Raw genomic sequence first — 22,843 nt, 5'->3', positions numbered from 1 at the left:
GATATTATTTATCTCTCTGAAGGTGAGATGTATCAATTCTTGAGCCGGTTATTGAACTCAAAAAATAAGATCAAGAAGCAGGACATCTTTTTCTCTATCAAGCTGTGTGAAAGAGAGGGCTACCAACATGAATGAATGAGGGGGAAAAAAACCAGCAAACATCAGCCTAAAAGCATTTACCCTTAACTGCTTTTGGTAGGCTTCAGCTGTGACTGCTTCTAACCTTTTGGAAAAGCTTGCCTACTTGACCACTTTCTGAATCTTCCAAAAGGAAGAAAGAGGACCACTTTCTAGAAGCTAATACCATAAGGATTTTGATCTTGATTGAAAGCTTTTGCACAGGGCCAAGGCAGGCCATTGCTCTACACAAACCTTAGATCTGCTCCAATGAAATAAATGATCAGTTCCTTTTCCCGTTTCCATTGAGAAAAATGAAAGAATATAATAACGTCAAGGCTAACAAGAGAACATGAAAGGCGTTGTCAATATACGTTGAGAAACAAGTTGACACTTCACCAAAAATGATACTTCTTGAAGATGATAGAACCTGCCCGTTATTCATCGTCCCGAAAAGTAGAACAAAAATCTAACTGTTGATCAAGACAAAACTTTATGAAATATATTTATACCCATACAAGACTTTCACTTCCCCTCTAACAATATAATATACAGAAAGTCCAATGTGAAGGACAATAGTTTCCCTAGTTATCAATTTGCTACTCATATCTCCCTACCAAATTACAATATGGACAGTTAACTATCAAGTTATTCAAAAAGGTTTGGTTTTGAAGAATAATAAATAAAAGGGCCCTGACACCCTCTTGATGTGGAGTTCCCCTAATTAGCATCTTCCCAAGTCTCTCCTACTAGTCATTTCAGCTTTTCTTTAAGTAAGCTCTTGCTCTGTTCTACAAAAGAATTCCGATCCCCCGACTCCGAGAGCCCGTGCAGTAGCTGAAAAGGTTCCTTGTACCTTACTTCCATTTGAACTTTATAAGCAGCTTCCATGACTCTAATCAGGTGATCTCTCTAGAGTCAATCTGGAATCATCTGAGGAAGCCATAATACGTGCACTGATCAACCTGGCCTTAATCCTACACTACACCCTAGCAATGGGAGAAAATGGAGGATTGAGCAGATATGATGGCGGCGTTTCTTTCAAAGTTCTTGTTTCTCTTTTATTCTCCTCCATCGTGACTGCGTCAATCAAGGATTTTACTTCTTCCTCGAGAAGAAATTTTAAGGAATTACAATGCTGTAACTCTTTTGTTTCCTCCACCTGGATAGCATTGCAGGCTTCGGTCGCGTGTAAAATAGCAACACAAATGGAGAATGCTTGTAATGTTGATAACTGCGCATGAAAATCGACCGAGTATTGTCCATCTTTGACAACATTCATGGTCAACGCTGGAGTGTTGTCCTTTACTCCCTGTATCCACATAAAAAAGCAAGTATTGCTATGAGATCATTGAGATGTTATATCACTTGCCAAAGCCTGAACAAGTTGCATAAATAAACAAATTTTTAGTTCCTGGAGCATAAGTAAATATAGATATATACAAAGTTTTAGTACGTACACTTCAAGTATATGGTAATATGAATATGTATGAAGCTTTAATATGATTGATACACGTAATGATATGGTGTAAAGTGTACAATTCTAGCAACCAAGAACAACATTAAGCCACATTGAATCTATTTCGTCATGACTATGAACGGATAAAAATTACTCCAAAGTTTCAAAGTATAGGTTCTTCATGATAGCAAGAGAAACATGAAGCAAAAGATGGAATCTTGTTTAAGAAAGTACATTTTCACCATTTTATTGACTGATAATCAACAATGCATAATTATAGTTCAACTCAAGTACAGCATCTGATAAAAATTTAAATCAGCAATAGAGTTTAAATTGGGAAAAAAAAAGTTACTACGAGAGCAGAAAAACCTTATTCTTTTGTAATAAATTTATTATCAATAATTTTTGTTTCTAATCTAGAAAATCGATACAGAAAATGCTTGGTAGTCCAATTGTTGCAGTTGAACATTGCGCCATTAAATGAACATGATAGGCATATGAAAGTCTGTTCAGCGCCTCAAGCTTCTATTATACACTTGTTATCAAACTTTTTGATATAAAACATCAGTCCAGAATTATAATTGCCAATTATCTGGAACCTGCAGAAAGCTTACCTGAAGAAAGAGCTCAAAAGTCCGTTTCTCCTTTTGTGCTTGATTTCCAGCACAGTGGATACTGCGGCTGCCCAAAATTAGAAGAGGACAACCCAGGTCCCAACCGCCACAGTCGCAACCACCTCCCAACCTCCATCGATCCAGTAATGTAGAAGGGCCATGGCTTTCGACAGCTGGCAAACTATGGTTTCCAATGGGAAGTACCACCTTCAGAGTTTCTTGTGTTGTGCGACGAGGAGATTCGTCTATCCTTTTTTCAATCTTAGAGAGATTTTGTATGACTGAGTTCATTTTACTGCTCGTCTTATCACCTCTTTTATACTTCAAGCTCTCTCTCTTGCTAAATGGGATTTGCATAACAATAGCTGCAGATTCCAAGTTTGGATGTAAATCTGCTGAATCCCTAGGGCAAGAATCTATAGAACCATAATCACAATTTTCAGAAGCATGTTTTTGCTGAAGTTTGGGTTTTTCAAGAGGGGTCCCATCATTCATACTGAATGCTTCCAGATTAGAACTTTTGGGAGGTTTGACAACATCGGGAATAGAGTCACAATTTTCTTGGGAGGCAGTACTCTGTCTAGCACGTGCAGTATCATACAGAACAAATTCTGTGACCATGGAGTTGTCGAAACCACCATCTCTAAGTTCAGAGGATAAATAACAGGAAACTTGCATCTGACCCACCAGTAAGGAGTTTTTGCAGCTGTGATTTAATCCAAAACCACTTGCATTACCTTTTTTTCGATGATCCACGGAATAAAATGTATACACCCATTTAAAAGCATTGCCTGTCTTCCACGTCTTAGCCACATAGACATCTTCAGGGAAGTTCTGAGAGAACTCAAAAAATGGCATCCCATGTTTTTTTCCCAACTTGAGAGAGCCATGTAAATGAACGGGTGAAGATGCTACACCACCAGTTTGGTGATTGTCATTATTCACAAAATGAGAATCACAATCTAAACTCTTTGCTGTATTTGAGAAATCTTGCAACAAAGATTTTCTGTATGTCTCATTTTTTCGCAGGCCAAATGTCCTAACAGCTTTATCTCCACCATCTTCTACTGCATGACTGAAACGACTTCTGACAGATTTAGATTTCATAAATGGATCCAACATTTTCCTGAAAGGACTGATATGAACCTTTGGGCTGTGTCGAAACCGTAGATCACTTTCCAATGGAAGCTGATTTTTAGGCATTTCTACCTTAGCAGAGAGTGACTTCTGCAATGTGTGGAGCTTGTCTCTCTTCAAACGTTCCTTGCCACTGTCAAGGGGTCCAACACCTTTAACATTTTCAAGATGATTGATAGAATCTTTCGATAGATTTTCACTGTTCTCAGAACCTAAGTAGATCTCAATGAAGCTATCTGATGAACGCGGACCTATGCAAGCTTTACTAACTGGTGATTGATTCAGTTTTTTGTCTAATGATAATAATACTGGAGATCTCCGCCTTGGGATTTCCTCATCTGAACTGCACAAAGTGGCAATAATACCAGAAGACCAAGAGGTGTAATTGTCATGCGAAATTTCGATTTTTCTCCTTTCCCCATGAATGTTCATCCCTTCTGTGTTACCTACATCTTCGGAGCTTTGGTACTTAGAACCCTGCTGAAGCACTTCATCATCTTCCAGTTCAACGAGGCTAGATGAATTGCTTTTACGAGACCTTTGGTCACGACCAAATCTGATTTCTGTAAAATCATCCTTTACATTCAACACAAAATCTTTATGCTTATCATCTTCCAGTTCAACTAGGCCAGGAGAATTGCTTTTTCGAGACCTGCGGTCGCCACTAAATCTAATCTCCGTAAAATCATCCTTCACATTCAATACAAAGTCTTTATGCTTGTGTTTTTTTTTCGTGCTTCTCTTTTTCATGCTCGAACGCCGTGGAAACGATGGAAGAACAGTGTTAGGACTCAGATCCACCGAGCAAATGCTGTCAGAGTCCAATTCTGTCTCTCGTCCCATTGTATGATCCACAGCTCTGCAGAAGCAAGACACTTGAGTTTCGAACAAAGATCCAAGAAATTTAACTAGATAACAGTTCTAGCAACAAAGAAGGCAAAGGAAAAGAATTGTAACTCAACATGTATCACAACGTATTGATATTTTGACTTGAGAAAATGGATAAAAATAAAATGAAAAAAAAAGGGTCTACTTTAAATCGCTAAATCACAGATTTGCAACTAGAAGAAACTGCACTGGTAAAAGTACATAAAGACAGAACTTATTTCCAACAAATAGTTCCTGTCATTATTAGAAACACTTCAAAAGCTTAAATTTCATGTCCACCTGAATCTACCAGTAGACAGAAGTAAAAACCAAAACACAGGACCAGATCTTAACAAAAACTCAAATAGAACAAAATGAAGCAGCTCACAAGATTTTTGAACTCCAACCTTTCAAATATTCAGTTTGTGAAGAAGGCAAATGCCCCATTAACAATTAGTAACCTCTGAGTATCAGAGAACTTCCAAAAAGAAAACTTGATTCTAGAAGCTGAGAGCTTCTCCAGCAACTCTAATCCAAAACACAGACCAAGTAACAGATAAAAACCAAAATGTGAGATCAGGGGAGCGAAAATCATTTCATCAAACGCATTGTAGGCAACAAACAAGAAACTCCAGAACAAAAAACGGAAGAATTGGGCTTACCCCACCAGATCTCAGAAGAGTGAAGGCAAAGAAAAACCCAACAAACAACAGGAAGAAGCAATCATGTCGACCAATTTCTTCAGCTGAAAGCTCCAAAAGAATCCAACCCCAAATCAAAAAACGGTGAATTCGTCGCTAATGAGAATTTTTTCAAAGAATCAACGAAAGTTGAAGGGGGGAAAGCAAAAGATGTGATCAGAGGAACTTGGTCAGTAGCCGAAAAGCATAATGAGCAAATAAAGCAAACTCTTTGAGAGAGTGTGTAATGCAAGGCAATTTTAAGAGAGAGAAAGCATGCGTTAGAGCGAGAAAGAGAGTGAAAAATGAGAGAGTTCTCTCTCTCTCTCACACGAGTGAAGGTTGCTGGGAGAGACAAGATAACTGCGAAGCTGCTGTTCATGTCTACTTTAATAAAACACACCATTGTTTCTGTACTCATCATTTCATATCCTCTTCTTCCTTTTTCTTTCATTTAACGTCTTCTTTTTTAGAAAAATAAGTTTTGTTTCTTCAAATCATTACAAATTGCAAGTTTTGATTCTAAAACGTTTTAGAGGGGTGCTTATTTAGTATTTATAGTTTAAAATACTTCTTATGATTATCAACTTTCCATTTATTTTGTGTTTAATAGAGTATTTGTTATTAGTACTGTTTTTACGCTATCAAATATATTAATAGTTATACAATCTTTAAATAATATATTTATCATGCTACATAGATCTTAAATTGATGGAGTTAACAATCAATTAGAAAATTTTTAAAATATAATCACCAATTCAAAATTTTTAAAGTAATTTCATTGACCAAATTGGTAAATGAAAACTTAACATTAATTAGAGTTTAAATCAGCTGCTTCTATGATCCTACTAGATTTGGGTGTAAAATTAAGTAATCCCTATGAAATCTAAAAAAAAAAATTACTTAGCTTTAATAAACCAAAGCCAGCCCATTATGATTAATAAATAGTATGATAAAAAAATAACCATTTTGAGTATAATTTTAATACAAATTAAACACACAATTAGAAACCATTTAATATACATTATGGTTACATTTTAAAATATATATTAAATATGTATTATCGCGTTGAAATTGTGATAAAAAAATTAAATTAAAAGTAAAATTAAGGGATCAAAATTGTAACTTTTTAAAAGTATCTGAAATAAAACAAATATTTTGAAAATATATCAATCTAAATTGGAACTATATACTAAAATGAACTAAAACGGAGAGTATGTAGATCAAAATAGTATTTTAAATGTTAAAATATTAGTTATAATCTAAATAAATAAATAATAATTTTTAAAAGGTTTTAGCTGCATTAATAAATTATAAATAGTTGCTTTTTTTTTTTTTACAATAAATGAGTGATGAAGAGTATTAATGGTATGTATTACATAATTCTAACCTAATTCAATAAGAAGCTGCTAGCAATAGTAGCATGGGACTGTTGGTTTTTGCCTTTCTTTATTATATACATTTGGGGCACCCCTAGGGAGTGAGCTATACTTCTACTCTATTTTCACAATGATATTACGTCTATACCCTTTGGAAATGGCTTTTCTCACTACAATTTTGGTGGCACTATTGGAAATTCAAGGATACCAACAGGGAAGGAAGTGCACTTATCAAAAGGGGTGGGGGTGCCCATATCACTGCAACAACAACATTATTTTAGAGACTTTGGGAAGTGCAAAGCAAATATTGAAGAGTGGAATCCACAATTAATGACTGTTTCAAATTATTATTAGTTTTATAAGATTGAGATAAACAACCCCTTCATCAAATTGTGGATCAAAGGCTAGTAGTGAAATTACCTTAAAGCCCTTAGGGTCCCCAAGTTTTGGATGTGGTCAATTACCAAAATACCCATGAAAAGAAAAACCATGTTTTGGCACCATTGAAGAAAAAGACAGTTGGAAGTTTTCTTCTATTTAGAGAGAGAGAGAGATTTGGGAATGATTCAAAAGCTGCAAAAGGAAGTTCTAAATCAAGAATCAACAAATGGTCCAAAAGAAGGGTCAATAAAAGTGGGTCAAATTGTTGCCTCAACTCTATCCTATATGCTTCCCCTTTAGCTTCTTCTAAGTAATTTTCATATATTCTTTTTTTTCCCTTCACATTCTAGTCCATGTTATAAATTTGTACGCAGGTGGTGAAAATGTTTAGGTCTCAATTTTATAAAAATATCCATGTCGAGAAAAATAATTATAAAAATAAAAAATTCATAATAAATATTTAGATTAATAAATAAAAATAAGTTTAAAACTATTAATATTAATATTATATATCTAAATTAATATACTTAAACCGGAACATGCTACTAGAATACTATTAGACACATAAAATTCAATCTCCCTATCAACGAAGTTCAATCTATAAATTAATAAAATTCATTTTTTCCGTCTATTTGACTGGCACATATGTTCAAATAAGTTAACAAAACAATAATTTAATTAATGATATATTAATTTTATATTAATAATTTTTAATAACTTTTTTAAGGTAAGAGCTTACTTTGAGAATTTTTAATACATAAGATAAATTAAGAATTTTAAAAGGTTAAAGGACAAAAATTGAAAAAACGTTATGGACTATTTTATTAGATACATTTAGGCTAAAATTTGAAAGGAAAAAAAAAATATTACGGACTATTTTATTAGATTATCTAAAATCATGAGAAAGAAGGGGTCAGTTTTGGAAAAAGGACAGAAGATTGTGGTGAATTACAGTGGTCGAGGGAAGGACTGTCCGAGCGGTGGAAGGGCAGAATGGTAAAATAACAAGAGAGTGAAAAATCGGGCGGGAGGGAGGCGGAACCGACAACCGAGACAGTCGATCACGTCAGATAAAACCCACGGAATCTTTGGGCTCCGTTTTCAGAACTCTCAATTCAATTTTCCTTTTTGTTTATTTCTTTTTTTCTTTCCCACTTAATCTCTCTCTTTTCTTTTTTTTTTTTGTCTGTTTTAAGTTTTTTTTTTCTTTAATTATATTCATCATTGAATTTTATATTCATTTTCGAATTTAATCTTATGAATATTTTATATCATCTTTCAAATATTAATTATCTTATTCGAATTTTTTAAACTTAGAGTAAAAATTATCTTGCCATATCATTAATATTATTCAGTGGTTTAGTGAAAGCATTTGAAATTGTTTTCAACTCCTTATTAATATTTAAGTTTTAATTTCTTTGCTTCTGGCTTTTTATTTTTCAGGGCTTTTTATTTTTCAGAAACACATTTGGTAATTGTTGGTGTTTCTTATTTCTCATTTTGAAGAAACATTCTTAAATTTATGTAGAAATTTTGAAAACTGATTTTTGTTTCCAATATATGTAAAAATATTACATAAAAAAATTTAAAATTTAATTTGTTTATATAAAACTAATTTTTTTAATCTAAATTTTTAAGAAACAAAATGGGGTTACTAAACATATTTCTGTTTCTTTTTACATAAAAAAAATTGAAAGAACAGAAACAAGAAATAATTTTCAAATACAATCCTATTATTCTTAATTGAAAACATAAACGAGAAAAAAAAGATTAGAAAAAAAATTAGAATCAAGAAAAATAAACCTTACTTTAAATCTCAATACCTAACTCTATTCTCGAGTTCTTGGCTACATTTGTTTACATGTCAAATTTTGTTGAATAGTCTTATGAAAAAAAAATATCAAGTTTTAAATGATTGTTTAAAGTTCAACTAGTCTAGAATCTTAAAAAAAATCATTTTTAATAAAAGAAAGTATTGGTGCGATTTTGTTTTATTTAATCACACCACCATTACCGTACAGTGCAGATATTTTCCATTTTTTAAAAAATCGCTTGACCAGTTCTCAAGCTTGAAAATTTTCTTTTAAAATCCGAAAAAATTTGTCACTATAGGTAGAATCCACTTTTAAACAAATAGATTTAATTATTTGTTCACTCCATTTTGATTCGTTTTTCCTATCTACTTTCTAATTATTTATTCAAAATTTATTCATTTTAATACACCTACATTCAAAAGTGACAATTTTTACCTCTTCATTTTTTTCTTCAAATATAACCATAGATTTTAGATACAATGAAAATTTGTTAAAGTTTTATAAATAAATACCAAAACATCCAAAACGGCGGTAATTAACATACATCTCCAACCAAGATAGATATTATAAATTCAGTCTCTCATCCCACCCCACACATGTTGTACTAAAAAAATAAAGAAATAAAAACCAAAATAATCACTTCTAAAAGTGCAAAAATCAAAACCAACATTTGGAAAGTAAATATTCAAAATTTTAAAAATTAAAAATTAAAATATATATATGGAATTAAAATTTCAAAGTAAATATTCAAAACTTTTATGTTGTGTGTGTGTATACTATCATCATTCTATAAGTAAAAAATAATAAAATAATAATCTTATCAATATTTTGAGAAAAATAGAAACAAAAACAATAAACAATGAATTTGATTGTACTATTTCGAAATTTTCTAGGGTTAGAAACGTTTCTTGAAACAGAAAAAAAAAACAAAAAACAAAGGAGAATGTTATTAAAGGGGCCCTAACAGACATGAATAAAAATCTAACCACCAAAAAAAACACAATTAAACCTAATTATATTGAACTACATAATACCAACTTTTAAGATGATTGAGACAATAAATAATTAATAAATCAAGAAAATCAAATAATGATTTGACTAAAGTTAAGAGCATTAGTATTTTATGGGAGGTACCTGAACAAATAATCGCACCCAAATTATCTGGTCTTCTGTACAGGAACCATTGATGAGCCACCAACTTCATAAAGCTAAGCAACAATTAAATGGACTACAACTATGAAGGTACCACAGTGCAAAAAAAGTCAAATATTTATCATACTATATGGTAGCCATAATGCAACAGAATGATTCTAACAAGAACCAAACAAGGGCACCATTTAAGAGAGAGAGAGCAGGCATCAAATATGGAATTTCCTTGCCCACTTCGCAGTAGGCTAAATATTTTGAAACCTACCATTAGAGAAATCAACTGAAGCAAAATCTAATTCATGAATGTACCAAGAAAAGCTATGGGATGACAGTACCCCAACATTCTTAAGGGATAAGCATGTCATGAAGGACCATTTGGAAATTTAAATACCTCTTCGTCGAACTAATACCATATACTAAGCAAGAAAGAAGTATAAACATGGAATGTGCGTAAAAGGTCGGGGTTGGTTATAAATTTAAGCTATAAACCTAGCTAACAACTTCACGAGAGCTCCAGGTGATGGACAAGAGGGTGGGAGAACTTAGATACATACGGCAACCAGTTTAACTGTACACAGACTGATCCTAAGTGTAAATGAGACACAGAACAAGGTCAGCGAACTCCTTACTGTGCATTTTTAGCAGGTTCTGTGATATCATCCTTTTTAGGCTTGTTAGATTTCTGACTATCCAATACAGGCATGTACGCTTCACTCATCTTTTTGATGAGGTCCTCAGCCGCTTTGTCAGGCTCACGGGGACTGAGTAGACTCTTCTCCACATCTTCGAATTTGGCAGTTGCCCATGGTGCGGTGCCAACGCTCTTTGCAGAGGTAGCTGCTGCGTCTATTGTCAGCATAGATAGTTCATCCCTGGAAGCATACCAAGAATGACCACATGCAATGCACTCCAACTGGAATGGTAAAACCAGGGTATGTTAGCACCATGTAATTTTTTACACCAAACTGCAAAAGCATTATGTATAAATAGGGAACAAGAATGTATAGGTCTCATACTATAGTTGCCTAAAATAAAACATACATGTCAAGGACACGTTTATTATGATCTTTTTTATTTATTTTAATAATTCTTATGCTAAAAAATTGTTTTAGTTTTGGATCAAAATATTCATGATAGATCAAATTTTGAAGTCTAAAGTGTTACGTATTAATATGTATTTCATGTCTATTTCACCCTCCAAATGTCTATGAGTGTTTCACTCGTGTTTAATTTGCTTAACAAGTGTCCAACACATGTCAGACACATTGCCCAAATGAAGTGTTTGTGCATCTGGTACCATCAATAGCAATTAGATATTAGACACGAGTATGTTGTTGAGCTAGATATAAGCACTAGTTCTTAAAGGCAATGTATGCAAAGATATTGCCACAAGTCGGGGATGACTTGTCCAGCATGGGGCAAAGGAAAATTCGAAAAAGAAAGAATGAGACCTTATATCGTTCTCCATGTCCTGTTTGGATGATATCCCTTACACCAACTTTACATTCTGTGCATCTTGAACACCGAGCATCTGTCATCTGTTTCATCTTATATAGTCATTTAAGTGCATAACAAATGGTAAATGAAATGAGAAGGGACAAATGGAGGAAGGAAAGAAGATGCTGACCTGCATACGCTCAGACTCATCAGGCTCCTTATTTGCTGCTGTCTCCTCAGCAGTCAATCCATCCTGTAGTTAACAATTATAGTGACTTTTACTTTCTTGGTTCGAAAATGTATTTGCGTAAATGCACACTCGTAGAAATAGAAAAACTCATGCAGCTCAAGCCCATGGGTAAATCAACATATACACATGTTTCTAAAAATTTGACTGATGCAAAGAAGAGCTATCAAATCATAAAGCCATATTCAGGATAACATCAACGATGATGATATACATGAAAATGACATGGAATGGACAGGGATCCTCAGCCCTGGTCTCGATTTTGATGGACATGCCCATCCCATTTCATTGGTATTCGATACTTAAATTCATGGGTATATCCAAGAGAATATCTGCATGTGTTGTCTTTTTGTTATTTTTTTCCCCCTTTTTTGAGAAGGTGCACTTGCACAACCGTTATCTTTCTCTCCCCGCCAATATCTCCCTCAAATTTTTTTTCTCTTGATTCTCTTTCTCACAATTAAGTTACATGATAGACTTAATTTTTCATATTGATATTTAAAATTTTTGTTTCTCTCCATTTTATTATGTAATTTTAAATAATTTTTAACAACAATGAGACGTACATTTAAATTAAAATATATATATATATATATATAAATAAATAATAGAGAGAGAGAGAGAGAGAGAGAGATCAAGCTTCCATAAAGAGAACATTGACAACCCATAAAGAATCAACCTAGCACACAAGAAGGCAAAAATAAAGAAACAAACAAAAAAACATAAAAAGTTCATAATTGTGGAGAATGAGGCAATATAGTGATAATACTTCTTGCTCACATACACCCGAGGGGGATATTGAACCTAGCAAATACTAAATGTATCTAAACATTCTTCTCTTTCTCTTCAACGAAATGTTCCACAAGTTAGCAAGAGAGGCTGTCTACCATAGGGCTCCTCCCTTGTACTTAAAAGGGCAGATGAAACAACACCACATTCAGCATTAAGCGACACAATTTATTACGAGCCAAAAGAACCAAAGGCTTTGAACATTTGTTTTCTGGACATAACCTTATGGCTAAGCTCTCCTTTCTATTTCAAATAAAAATTTAAATATTTATAAAAATATAAATCAAAATCAAAATCAAATGTCGATTTTCAGTCAGAAAAGCAAAAAATCTGGACAAATGGGCATGGTCGGTTTCTCCTTCTAGTGGAAGCTGGCTCACCCTGATGCTTTCTAATTGTGTTAGATTTAATGTGGCCTTGTGTGTTGAAATCTCTTCTGTGGATGGTCTACATGGAAAGAAACCAAAAGAACTTTAAAGAAAACATTTGGAACCTGGATAGTATTTGCGAGGGAATAAACATCATGGGTTCAGCTTGGTATGCACTCCCACTTTTATTACAATCTAACCATATTATTCTTTCAATCATTTGCAATCAGATTGACCTTTTTGTAAAATCTTCTAAGGTGTTGTGAGATAACTCCCTCACAATTAGTCACTTAGATTATAACAGTACACAGAACACAGAAACAAGCAACCGTTCGAGAGGGTTGCGCTCTCCCCACTAGTCTCACTCAGAGTACAAAACAAAAAGCATACCCTAACCTTGGCAGCCACAAAACATATATCCTCCCACCCCCAATCCTAGGACCACACAAAAGACAAAAGCTAAGGTCCTTCCCAAGTCACCCTCACCCTCCTAATTGTCAGAAGAGGGGGAATTACCCCCTTTGCCCCTGCGTACATAAGTATTTCTAATAGGAGGCCTAACATCACCCCCCGCGGGTCCAGACACCTTGTCCTCAAGGTGGAAGTCCGGGAATTGGAGCTTGAAAGTCTCGAGATTTTCCCAAGTGGCGTTGCCCTCATCCGTATGTTTCCAGTGCACTAGAGCTTCCAATTCTTCAGTGTCGTCATTGTGGCGAAATGCAAATACATCCTGAGGTTCAGGGAGGACTTCGAAGTCATCCGTTAGGGGTGGCACGGTTGGGCATATTTCTTTGCCTGGGCCAATGACTTTCCGCAGCTGCGACACGTGGAATACCGGGTGGATGGATGCTTCCGTTGGGAGCTCTAACTTGTAGGCGACTTTGCCAATCCGCTCCCTGATGGTAAAGGGGCCGTAGAAGCGTGGGCGCAGCTTTTCATTCTTCCGTTTAGCCATCGAACGTTGCCTGTAGGGTCGGAGTTTCAAAAAAACCTGTTCTCCCACCTCGAATTCCACCTCCCTGCGATGTGCATCCGTGTACTTCTGCATACGATCTTGGGCTAGGGTCAGGTTAGCCTTTAACTTATCCAGTGCTATATCACGCTCCTCGAGTTGTTGATCTAGCGTGGCGTTGGTTGTCTTTTGGCTGCCATACAACACGAGTGGGGGTGGAGGCCTGCCGTACACTGCCTGGAATGGGGTGGTCCCGATGGAATTGTGGTACGTGGTGTTATACCAAAATTCAGCCCACGTGACCCAGTGCCCCCATTGTTTAGGATTCTCACTGCAAAAACAACGGAGGTAAGTTTCTAAACATTTGTTCACAATTTCCGACTGACCATCAGTTTGGGGGTGGTAGGCAGTGCTACGGTGTAGTTTAGTGCCCTGCAAGCGAAATAATTCTGTCCAAAAGTGGCTGATGAAGATCTTATCACGATCGGAGACGATGGTGCGGAGAAATCCATGTAGGCGCACAACTTCTCTCACAAACACTGCTGCCACCGTTTTTGCTGTGAAAGGGTGTTTCAAGGGGATGAAATGGGCGTATTTGCTCAACCTATCCACAATCACATAGATCGAGTCCTGTCCCAATGACTTAGGCAGCCCCTCGATGAAGTCCATGGAGATGTCCTCCCAAATCCGATCTGGTATGGCCAAGGGTTGTAGGAGGCCGGCGGGAGCTACGGCGAGGTTCTTATTCTTCTGGCATGTGTGACACTGTTCTACGTACGCCCTGGTCATGGCTTTCATCCCCGGCTAATAGAGCTCCCCTGTTAGGCGCTTGTAGGTTCGAAGGAATCCTGAGTGACCCCCTAATACTGAATCATGGAACATCTGTAGGATGGTGGGAATGAGAGAGGAAGTTCGTGATAGGACCAACCTGTTCTTGTAGCGTAGCACACCCTGCTGCAGCGAATATCTTGGGACACTGTCGGGGTCCTTCTGTAGTTCCTCGAGGATTTTAGTGAATTCAGGATCCTCGGTCACTTCGGTCTTAATCACATTTACATCGATCAAGGTTGGTGCTGAAAGGGCTGCCAGCTGACTGGTAGGTGGAAGGCGTGAGAGAGCATCGGCGGCCTTGTTTTCCAAGCCGGGTCTATATTGTATTTCAAAGTCGTATCCCAACAATTTTGATACCCACTTTTGATATTCAGGTTGCACGATCTTTTGATCCAACAGGTACTTCAAAGCTTGTTGATCGGTTCTCACTATGAACTGTTGCCCAAGCAGATATGGCCTCCATTTCTGAATGGCTAGGACAATGGCCATCAATTCTCTTTCATAGATTGGTTTAAGTTGGGCCTGTGTGGAGAGGGTGTGGCTGAAGAACGCTATGGGTCTCTGTTGCTGGGATAGGACTGCACCTAACCCCGTACCTGATGCATCCGTTTCGATGACGAAGGGTAGGGTGAAATCTGGTAGTGCTAGGACGGGCAGTGTCACCATGGCATTCTTTAGCCCTTCAAAGGCCTCAGTGGCTTCGGATGTCCAGTGGAAGGCATCTTTCTTCAACAGTTGTGTCAACGGGGCCGCCATGGATCCATAATTAGAGACAAACTTGCGATAGTACCCCGTCAAGCCTAGGAATCCCCGCAGCTCCTTGAGGTTCGTTGGTTGTGGCCATTGGAGCATTGCTCGAATCTTTTCAGGGTCTGCTTCAACGCCTTTTGCTGACACCAAGTGTCCCAGATACTCGATCTTTTCCTTGGCAAACTGACACTTCTTGAAGTTGGCACAAAGGGAGTGATCTCTCAGTATGTTGAAAACCACAGTTAGATGGTGGATGTGGGCATCTGCATCGGAGCTATATATTAGAATATCATCAAAGAAGACCAAAATGAACTTACGTAAGAATGGTCGAAATATTTGGTTCATCAATGCTTGGAATGTGGCAGGAGCATTGGTGAGACCAAAGGGCATCACCATAAACTCATAGTGACCCTCGTGTGTCCGGAATGCTGTTTTGTGCACATCTTCAGGGGCCATTCGGATCTGGTGATATCCCGATTTTAGGTCTATCTTCGAATACACCTTCGAGCCGTGGAGTTCATCTAGCAATTCCTCAATGACAGGAATGGGGAACTTATCCAGTATTGTCGCATTATTCAGGGATCTATAATCTACACAGAACCTCCAACTACCATCTTTCTTCTTTACTAAGATCACGGGGCTCGAATATGGACTGGTACTTGGCCTGATCACCCTTGCCTCTAACATCTCACTGATTAGTTTCTCTATTTCGGTCTTCTGAGCATGGGGATAGCGATAGGGTCGGACATTGACGGGTGGCTGGCCTTCTTTCAGCTGGATTCTATGGTCAATGGCTCGACAAGGGGGCAGGGAGGAGGGTGGTTGGAAAACCTCTGGGTAGCCAGCTATTAAATTCTCGATTTCCTGTACCCGGCGACTGGGAATGATGGCCTCAGAGGCCTCCTGTCCCTCTGGTTGTGCAGAGACGGCCCTGAACTCCACTAGGTACCCCTGATCATGTATTTCCCAAGTTCGTGCTAACTTCTTGAGAGTCACCTCCATTCTCATCAAGGTCGGATCTCCTTTGAGGATGATTCCGTTGCCCCCATTTCTGAAAGACATGGTAAGCGCCTGTCAATCCACCTCCATCGTTCCTAGGGTGCTCAGCCATTGCATTCACAGCACCACATCCAGATTTCCCAGCTCAAGGGGAAGGAAATTTTCTCTGATGGTCAACTCAGGGAGGCAGAGGACGACTCCCTTGCATATTCCCTTGCCCCTTACGACTACGCCCGTGCCCATTATTACTCCATAGTTGGATGTCTCGTGTAGGGGAAGGGAGAGCGCATCAACTAACTTCTGTGATATGAAGTTGTGGGTGGCTCCACAGTCAATCAAGATGACCACCTCCTTGTTTTCGATCAGTCCTCGCAATTTCATGGTCCCTGGAGTTGAAAAACCCACGACGATGTTCAGTGCCAGCTCGGCGACTTCCCCTACCGTGGTGGAGCCTTCCCCTTCCATGCTCATAATCGGCTCTTCTTGGTCCAGGTCCATACCTTCGTCGTCGTGCACTACAAAGACCTTCAACTCTTGGTTCTTACATCTATGCCCAATGCTGTATTTTTCCTGACACCGAAAACAGAGCCCCTTGTCCTTGCGCTGTTGGTACTCTGTTTCCGTTAGCCTTTTTTGTGTCTGTTCCCTTCGTAACGGTTGGGTCGTAGGATACGACTTACCAGATAGGGTAACCGTGCGAGTTGTCACTGTCTCTAGTGTCTTGGGAGGCGTTTTTGGCGTATTCGCCAATGTCCTAGGGCCCTGAATTGGGCTACTATCCTTTGTTGTATGGACTGACGAATTCCTATCTTCAATAAGTTGGGCTTTTTTCATGATTCGTTCGAGGCCCACCGGTTCCCAAAGTTTAAGTTCCGCTCTGATGTTGGGTTCCAACCCGTTGATGAATGTTCTTCAGCTATATTGGGCAAAGACGCTGACCAAGCTTCAAATGTCTGTCGGTATTCAGTAACCGTACCTTCTTGCTTGATGGAGAGGAAGCGAGAAAGAAGGTTTTGATCTTTGGAATCGCTAAACCGCTCAAACATCCTGGTTTTCAGGTCGTTCCAATCCGCGAATGGTTGCCGGTTTTCCGCCCAACGGTACCATTTCATAGCAGCCCCTTCAAAGCTGATAATGGTCACAGTCATCTTCTCCTCCTCACTCAGGTGGTTGATCTCGAAGTATCTCTCAGCTCTAAAGAGCCACGAGTCTGGGTCGTCCCCTGTGAAAATGGGCATCTCCACCTTTTTAAACTTGTTTCGTTCGACCCCGGGTCCCTCAGCTCTGCCTGTTGATGTCTCGCCTTGTTGCTCACTGTTTCCTTCGGGTTGTTTCCTCTTTAGGGCTGAACTTCCATTCTTCGCCGCCGCTGACCGCGGGCTCTTCCCTTGGGATACCTCTAATATGAACCCATCCAGCTTTCGTTGAGTTTCCTCATTCTTGCGACGTTGTTCGATCATCTGTGCCTCACTCCTCTTACGCTGTTCCTCCAGTTGGGAACTAATTTGTTGTAGGACCTCCTTGATCCCACTTACTTCCTTTTCGGTCGACTCGCACCTTTCCTCTAACTGTTTCTTGTTTGCCATTCGCACTCTTCCCCCGGGCAAACGTGCTCTGATACCAATTTGTGAGGTAATTCCCTCACAATTAGTCACTTAGATTATAACAGTACACAGAACACAGAAACAAGCAACCGTTCGAGAGGGTTGCGCTCTCCCCACTAGTCTCACTCACAGAGTACAAAACAAAAAGCATACCCTAACCTTGGCAGCCACAAAACATATATCCTCCCTCCCCCAATCCTAGGACCACACAAAAGACAAAAGCTAAGGTCCTTCCCAAGTCACCCTCCTAATTGTCAGAAGAGGAGGAATTACCTCCTTTACCCCTACGTACATAAGTATTTCTAATAGGAGGCCTAACAGGTGTCTCCCTTTTTGCTCTCAACCATTCTAATAAAAGCTTTGACTGTATAGTTCTTAGGGGAGGGTTTTCTCTACCCTTTGCCTCTAGCTTATCACCTTTGGGGAGTTTTCTCCCTTTCTCAATACACCTTTTCTTTGTTTCTTATCAAAAAATAAATAAATAAAGAGTTGATGTATTTATTAAAAATAACAAAAAAATAAGATGAACAAGATCTATGATGTACCTACACCAATTAGCTTAAAGAAGATTTTGCAATTTTTTCAAAAATAAATAAAATTGAAGTTACTTTTAGCTCTTATGTTCTAGTTTAAACCATGATCTGTTTTTTCTTTGGTAGTGGGAAGGAGGAAGGAGAGAATTTGGAATCTTAGGCCAGGATAATTAATATATTCTTATGAATATGACTACAGACAAACAGCAAGCAGACCAGCTTTCTTTATACTTCATCTTAGAAGTTATTTCGAAAATTGTGAAGGGAGTGGAGACTTTTCCTAAGACCTAACAAGATCAGACTAGTAAATTTTGAAGTTGACAAGGAACATAGGACATTTGCACAGAAAGTTCATGTGGAAAGAAACAACACAAGTAACAAATAATATATATCATACAAAATTAAAGAGAGAATATACGTCCCATAAAGAAAAGGAAGTCACAACAATGTCTTATTTTACTATCCATTTCTACGCTACATAGGATTTTCAAATTCAATTCCAGCAAATCCACCAGGTAGAAAGAAGAAGTATAGCAGCCTAGTTCATCAATTTAGCTAACTGTATGTTACATGTCATGAGTTATACAAGCTGACATGATTCCAGGCGTTGAATTTAAAACAAAAGGATAGCTATGATCATTGTATTACCTTGAGCTCATTAGGTGACATATTCAGGATTTTCGACGGCTCCAACTCTCCATTCAACAGCCGTTGAGCTAGTAAACGATTATTCTGCCAAGAAAAAGAAATAATTATGGATGGAGTGAACAATGTTACAAATAATTAACTGCATAGGTGACAGTTCTTGATGCAGAAAACATCCTGCAGTTAAACATTCCTATGCAGCAAATGCACCTAACAATGTTCATATTCAGTAGGTTATCTCTTAATGAACAGAAATATAAAATTCAGATGTTACAAATTGATTATAATAAAAAAGGTTCTTAAAAGATGGAATCATATCTAGCAGGCATACAGGAATCCATTGGCATATTAATATATTATGTTGCAGTATTTAGAATTAAGAAAATTGTGCGAGAATAATCATCTGCCTACCTTCAAGCTAGTATGATTATGAATGAGTATGCACTAACACAGAAAATCAGAAAGCCATCTAACCTTGAGGTTGAATACAAGCTGCCGCATTTTTTGGTTATACTTCTGAAAATCAGCAGAAAGAGCATCATTGGAAACCTTCTCAAGAGCAGTTATTGCCGGAACAGCTGCATCTGGCCAGAGAAAAGGCTTGCAGCTCTGCAACCCACAAAAAGTAGAATCATTCTTATATTGATCACAAAAGGTACCAAATAATAATATAGATAATCAGCTTTCACATTCATACTTGCTGGCTACATACCTTAGAATTGTTATGTGCTGTAATTGTAGGTTCTGGATGCTTATCTTCATGGTTTACACCATTAGCAGCACCTTTTCCTACATCATCTTCACGTACGTTCTCAGGAGAATAACATATGTACTGAACCCCCTCCAGAAGTTTTTCCAACCATTTATCTCGATGAGTTTCGCCTGTTAGAACATCAGATATTTCTAATATGGAGTAGTACTCCGATCGGTTAGTTGTACAACTTCCTGGTGTTTCAGCCTTTAAACCGTGATCCAATCTGGTTGCATCTGCTTCATCTCTTGTAACATCAAGAGGAGAAATATTTTTTCTTTTGAAACTCCTTTTATTTTTCAACTGATCTTCCTGATCAGCTGGAGCATCTTCAGGCTCAATATCAGGGAGATCTCCCAACCGAGACATAGTCTTCTTAACAAGTTCGTCAATTTCCTGCTGCTTAGAGTCTTCATAGTCCTTATCAGTTAGCTTCCAAAGTTTTTTTTCAACTGTGTCATACACTTTTCGCACAATAAATCCAGGATGCTGTTTACGAATTGGAAGCTGCTTATGCAAGGGAACAAAATGCACAACACATTTGTGCATAACAGATTCTGCAGGAACCTGATCACGGTGGAAACTATAAAACAGCTCTCGAGTATCATGTGATTGCCAACTTCCACCACCCTTTTTTTCAGCTTCTTCAGGACGATAAAACCACTGCCCAGTGACCATCATGCCATCTTTGTTCTGAGTAATATCCTATCAATAGGACCAAGTTCCACTGTTCAGGGACAAGACAGTGGCTAGCTAACTTCCTCTGCGGATTACAAGTATGTGCATGTAGATAAAAAAACAAGAACCGCCATATAAGGACAAGCTAAAGATAATATCAACTTAAAAAAAAGAAACCATTTAACGAGAACCCAATGTCCTAAAATTTTAAGTTTCCTCTAGATGGCAAGTTAGGATTTAAGAATAGGCCCCAGAGACATCTGAATATAATCAGGTAACCCCATTTCATACTCAGCCTTCATGGCCCAGGGAAGGATAGGATAGATTAGGCAAACAATCATTACCGGTTCAGGATGAGTCCCAAAATCATCACTACTTTAAGGATGGGTCGTAAGCATCTCTCTTCAATTTTAATAACCTTCCTCCACACATCCCGAGTGATCTATAATCACCTAATCCTACAACACTTAGTGTTGAAAAAACTCATAGAATATTTAATATAAGTGGTCACCATAGACCACCATAGTTTGAATCTGAATCTGAATTTCCATCTTGCCCATTTATCCTACATTGGGTCAATCCATAGTGGTTCGTCATGACTAGTAAGCATCTCATTTACACGTTAACCAACCACAGATTAAAAAAATTCCATCTTAACTCAAATTCAGAAATAAAAGTTTATGGTAAAAAGAATGAAAAGGCACCTTTACAACACAGAATGACCAATTGAATGAAAAACATATCAACAGTTCAAAATAACAAATGTTCGAAAATTTTGGATCGACAAAAATTAGATAACTGTTTTTCAAAAGAGAGGACAGCAAAAACTAAAACACTCTATCTCATTTTTTGTAACTTTTTGAATTTATTGTGTGAACACCCTATTCAAATATACATCTTTATACACTGATGGGTGGGCATTGCCTCAACAACCATTACAGGAAAAATGTCAAAGAAGCTCGCTCCATTCATTTACTCCATAAAAGAAATACATTGTAATGCACTTCCACGAACTCAAAGAACCAATACATAAAAATGTAAATAGTAATATCTGCTTATTTACACCCTGAAACAGCTAAAACAAACAGCAACTGCTTCAAAGAAAAGCATTGTAGATTATTTATCAATATGTATCAGAGAATGTTCATATCACGAAAATGTAGGACATAAAAAATAATAAAAAAAAATAGAGTATGTTACCTTAATAATTGCTACATAAGGTTTTTGATCCTTGTCCTCAGGAACTAGAAGTACCGGATCCTCCTACATACAATCAGAAAATTAATAACAAGCAGCAGTAATAAAGATGGTCGCTGAATAAATTTCATCCTGACACGAGAACAAGTATGATGAGAAGCTTCTCATAACATGGAAGCACTCTTTGGCATAAAACTCTACAATTGAAAGGGAAAATGTAAGAACCAAATTGCAACGTTACTACCAGGCAATGAGTCACTAAAAGAGATACTACGACTACCACTTTTTAAACGTTTTAGCATCATGGACGTGTACAAAATTTAAAAATATTCTATGATAACAAAAAAAATGTGCATACTGTTACACACGATATTATTACTTGAGATAACAAATTCTGAACATAATGCCATCAAACTAGGGACACACCAAGCCCTAACTACCACAAGGCTATAGGTATCCAGATTTCACGCCTTCATTCTCGCATTTTTCTCAGCCCATACGACCGCCAGTACTAAATTGTTCACTCAACAATCAAAAAAGAGAACACGAAAAATAGGCGAACGAAGTAAGAAGTATAGAAAATAATTGAAACACAAAAGAACCAACAAACTAATGACACAAACTAACTCACAAGGTCGTATCTGTTCCCATCATATTCGAATGCATTGTAATGGCTCTTCCGCCCCCTCCCTTTGCCAGAAACCCTAACGGCGTCCCCAATCGGCTTTGCATCCTCCTGCGGCTGATCATCCTCCTCTTCATCTTCCCCCTGCTGCTGTTTAGAAGACGCCTCTACCACCTTCTCTCCCTTATTACTACTTCTTCTACTCCTACGATTCCTATCATCCCCTTCCTCCTCCTCCTCCTCTTGAAGCTTCATTTTCTTCCTCTTCCTCCGAATTGGCAAGTTATCGTCTGAATTGGAAGACTGCTGCTTCGGTGCCGGCACTTCGTCTTCCTCGTCGCTGGTGGAGACTTGCGCAAATCGTCGGTTCCCCATCGCGAAACGGCAGCGGCTTGGCCGGCGTTCGGCGTGCGTATCTCCGGATAGCTAGCACGCTACGCCTGGAATTTTTGTCCCTCCAAATTGGAATTGGTTTTTGGTTTTCGCGGGGAAGAAGAGCGGAGCCGAGAAGGGCTTTTATAGGATGTGGACCCGGTAAGGAGTAATTCGCCACGCTTTCTCTCACTCCCTAGTCCCTAGCAACCTGCCGCCCCTATGGGTGAACGAAATTACTATTTTAACCCCTTATAGTTTTAACCTTTCTTCCTTTTTTCAGTCCCAGCTATTTATGACATATTTGTTATGTTATATTTCCAGTTTTAAGTTTTTAGATTCGGATTTACTTATATTTATTTTTCAATTAAATTTTTTATTATTGTGATTCGTAAAATTTTTAGAAACAATATTTTTATATTTAATTTTGATACATATATTATTTTATATCATCAAATAATTTTATTC

General features: G+C 37.7%; 2 protein-coding genes and 1 pseudogene across 4 annotated transcripts; all 3 read right to left on the bottom strand.

Moving 5' to 3' along the window:
* Positions 1–574: 574 nt before the first annotated feature.
* On the bottom strand, positions 575–5,245 carry LOC111026077 (uncharacterized). 2 transcript variants are annotated; one of them, XM_022304045.2, is made up of 3 exons: positions 4,857–5,245; positions 2,191–4,186; positions 575–1,429 (listed from the first exon to the last, which is right to left on the bottom strand). In XM_022304045.2, the coding sequence occupies exons 2-3, from the start codon at positions 4,168–4,170 to the stop codon at positions 1,100–1,102; spliced, it is 2,310 nt and encodes a 769-aa protein (XP_022159737.1). In that variant the 5' UTR covers positions 4,171–4,186; positions 4,857–5,245; the 3' UTR covers positions 575–1,099. The 2 variants fall into 2 exon arrangements, with proteins under 2 accessions (XP_022159737.1, XP_022159738.1); XM_022304046.2 differs by lacking the exon at positions 4,857–5,245 and adding an exon at positions 4,602–4,784.
* A 4,539-nt stretch (positions 5,246–9,784) lies between these two features.
* LOC111025704 (ASI1-immunoprecipitated protein 3) lies at positions 9,785–22,537 on the bottom strand. 2 transcript variants are annotated; one of them, XM_022303602.2, is made up of 8 exons: positions 22,010–22,527; positions 21,382–21,444; positions 19,465–20,208; positions 19,227–19,361; positions 18,756–18,839; positions 11,225–11,287; positions 11,049–11,135; positions 9,785–10,510 (listed from the first exon to the last, which is right to left on the bottom strand). In XM_022303602.2, exons 1-8 carry the CDS (start codon positions 22,376–22,378, stop codon positions 10,223–10,225), a joined length of 1,833 nt encoding a protein of 610 aa, XP_022159294.1. In that variant the 5' UTR covers positions 22,379–22,527; the 3' UTR covers positions 9,785–10,222. The 2 variants fall into 2 exon arrangements, with proteins under 2 accessions (XP_022159294.1, XP_087981580.1); XM_088125454.1 differs by lacking the exons at positions 9,785–10,510; positions 11,049–11,135; positions 11,225–11,287 and adding an exon at positions 12,365–12,517 and having other exon boundaries at positions 22,010–22,537.
* On the bottom strand, positions 16,088–18,736 carry LOC148211057 (uncharacterized; annotated as a pseudogene).
* Positions 22,538–22,843: the final 306 nt, after the last annotated feature.

Source organism: Momordica charantia, assembly GCF_013281855.1.
Source record: "Momordica charantia cultivar OHB3-1 chromosome 6 unlocalized genomic scaffold, Mcharantia_2.0 BLBB01000006.1, whole genome shotgun sequence".
Classification (NCBI taxonomy): domain Eukaryota; kingdom Viridiplantae; phylum Streptophyta; class Magnoliopsida; order Cucurbitales; family Cucurbitaceae; genus Momordica; species Momordica charantia.
This window is presented reverse-complemented; position numbering and strand designations above follow the sequence as displayed.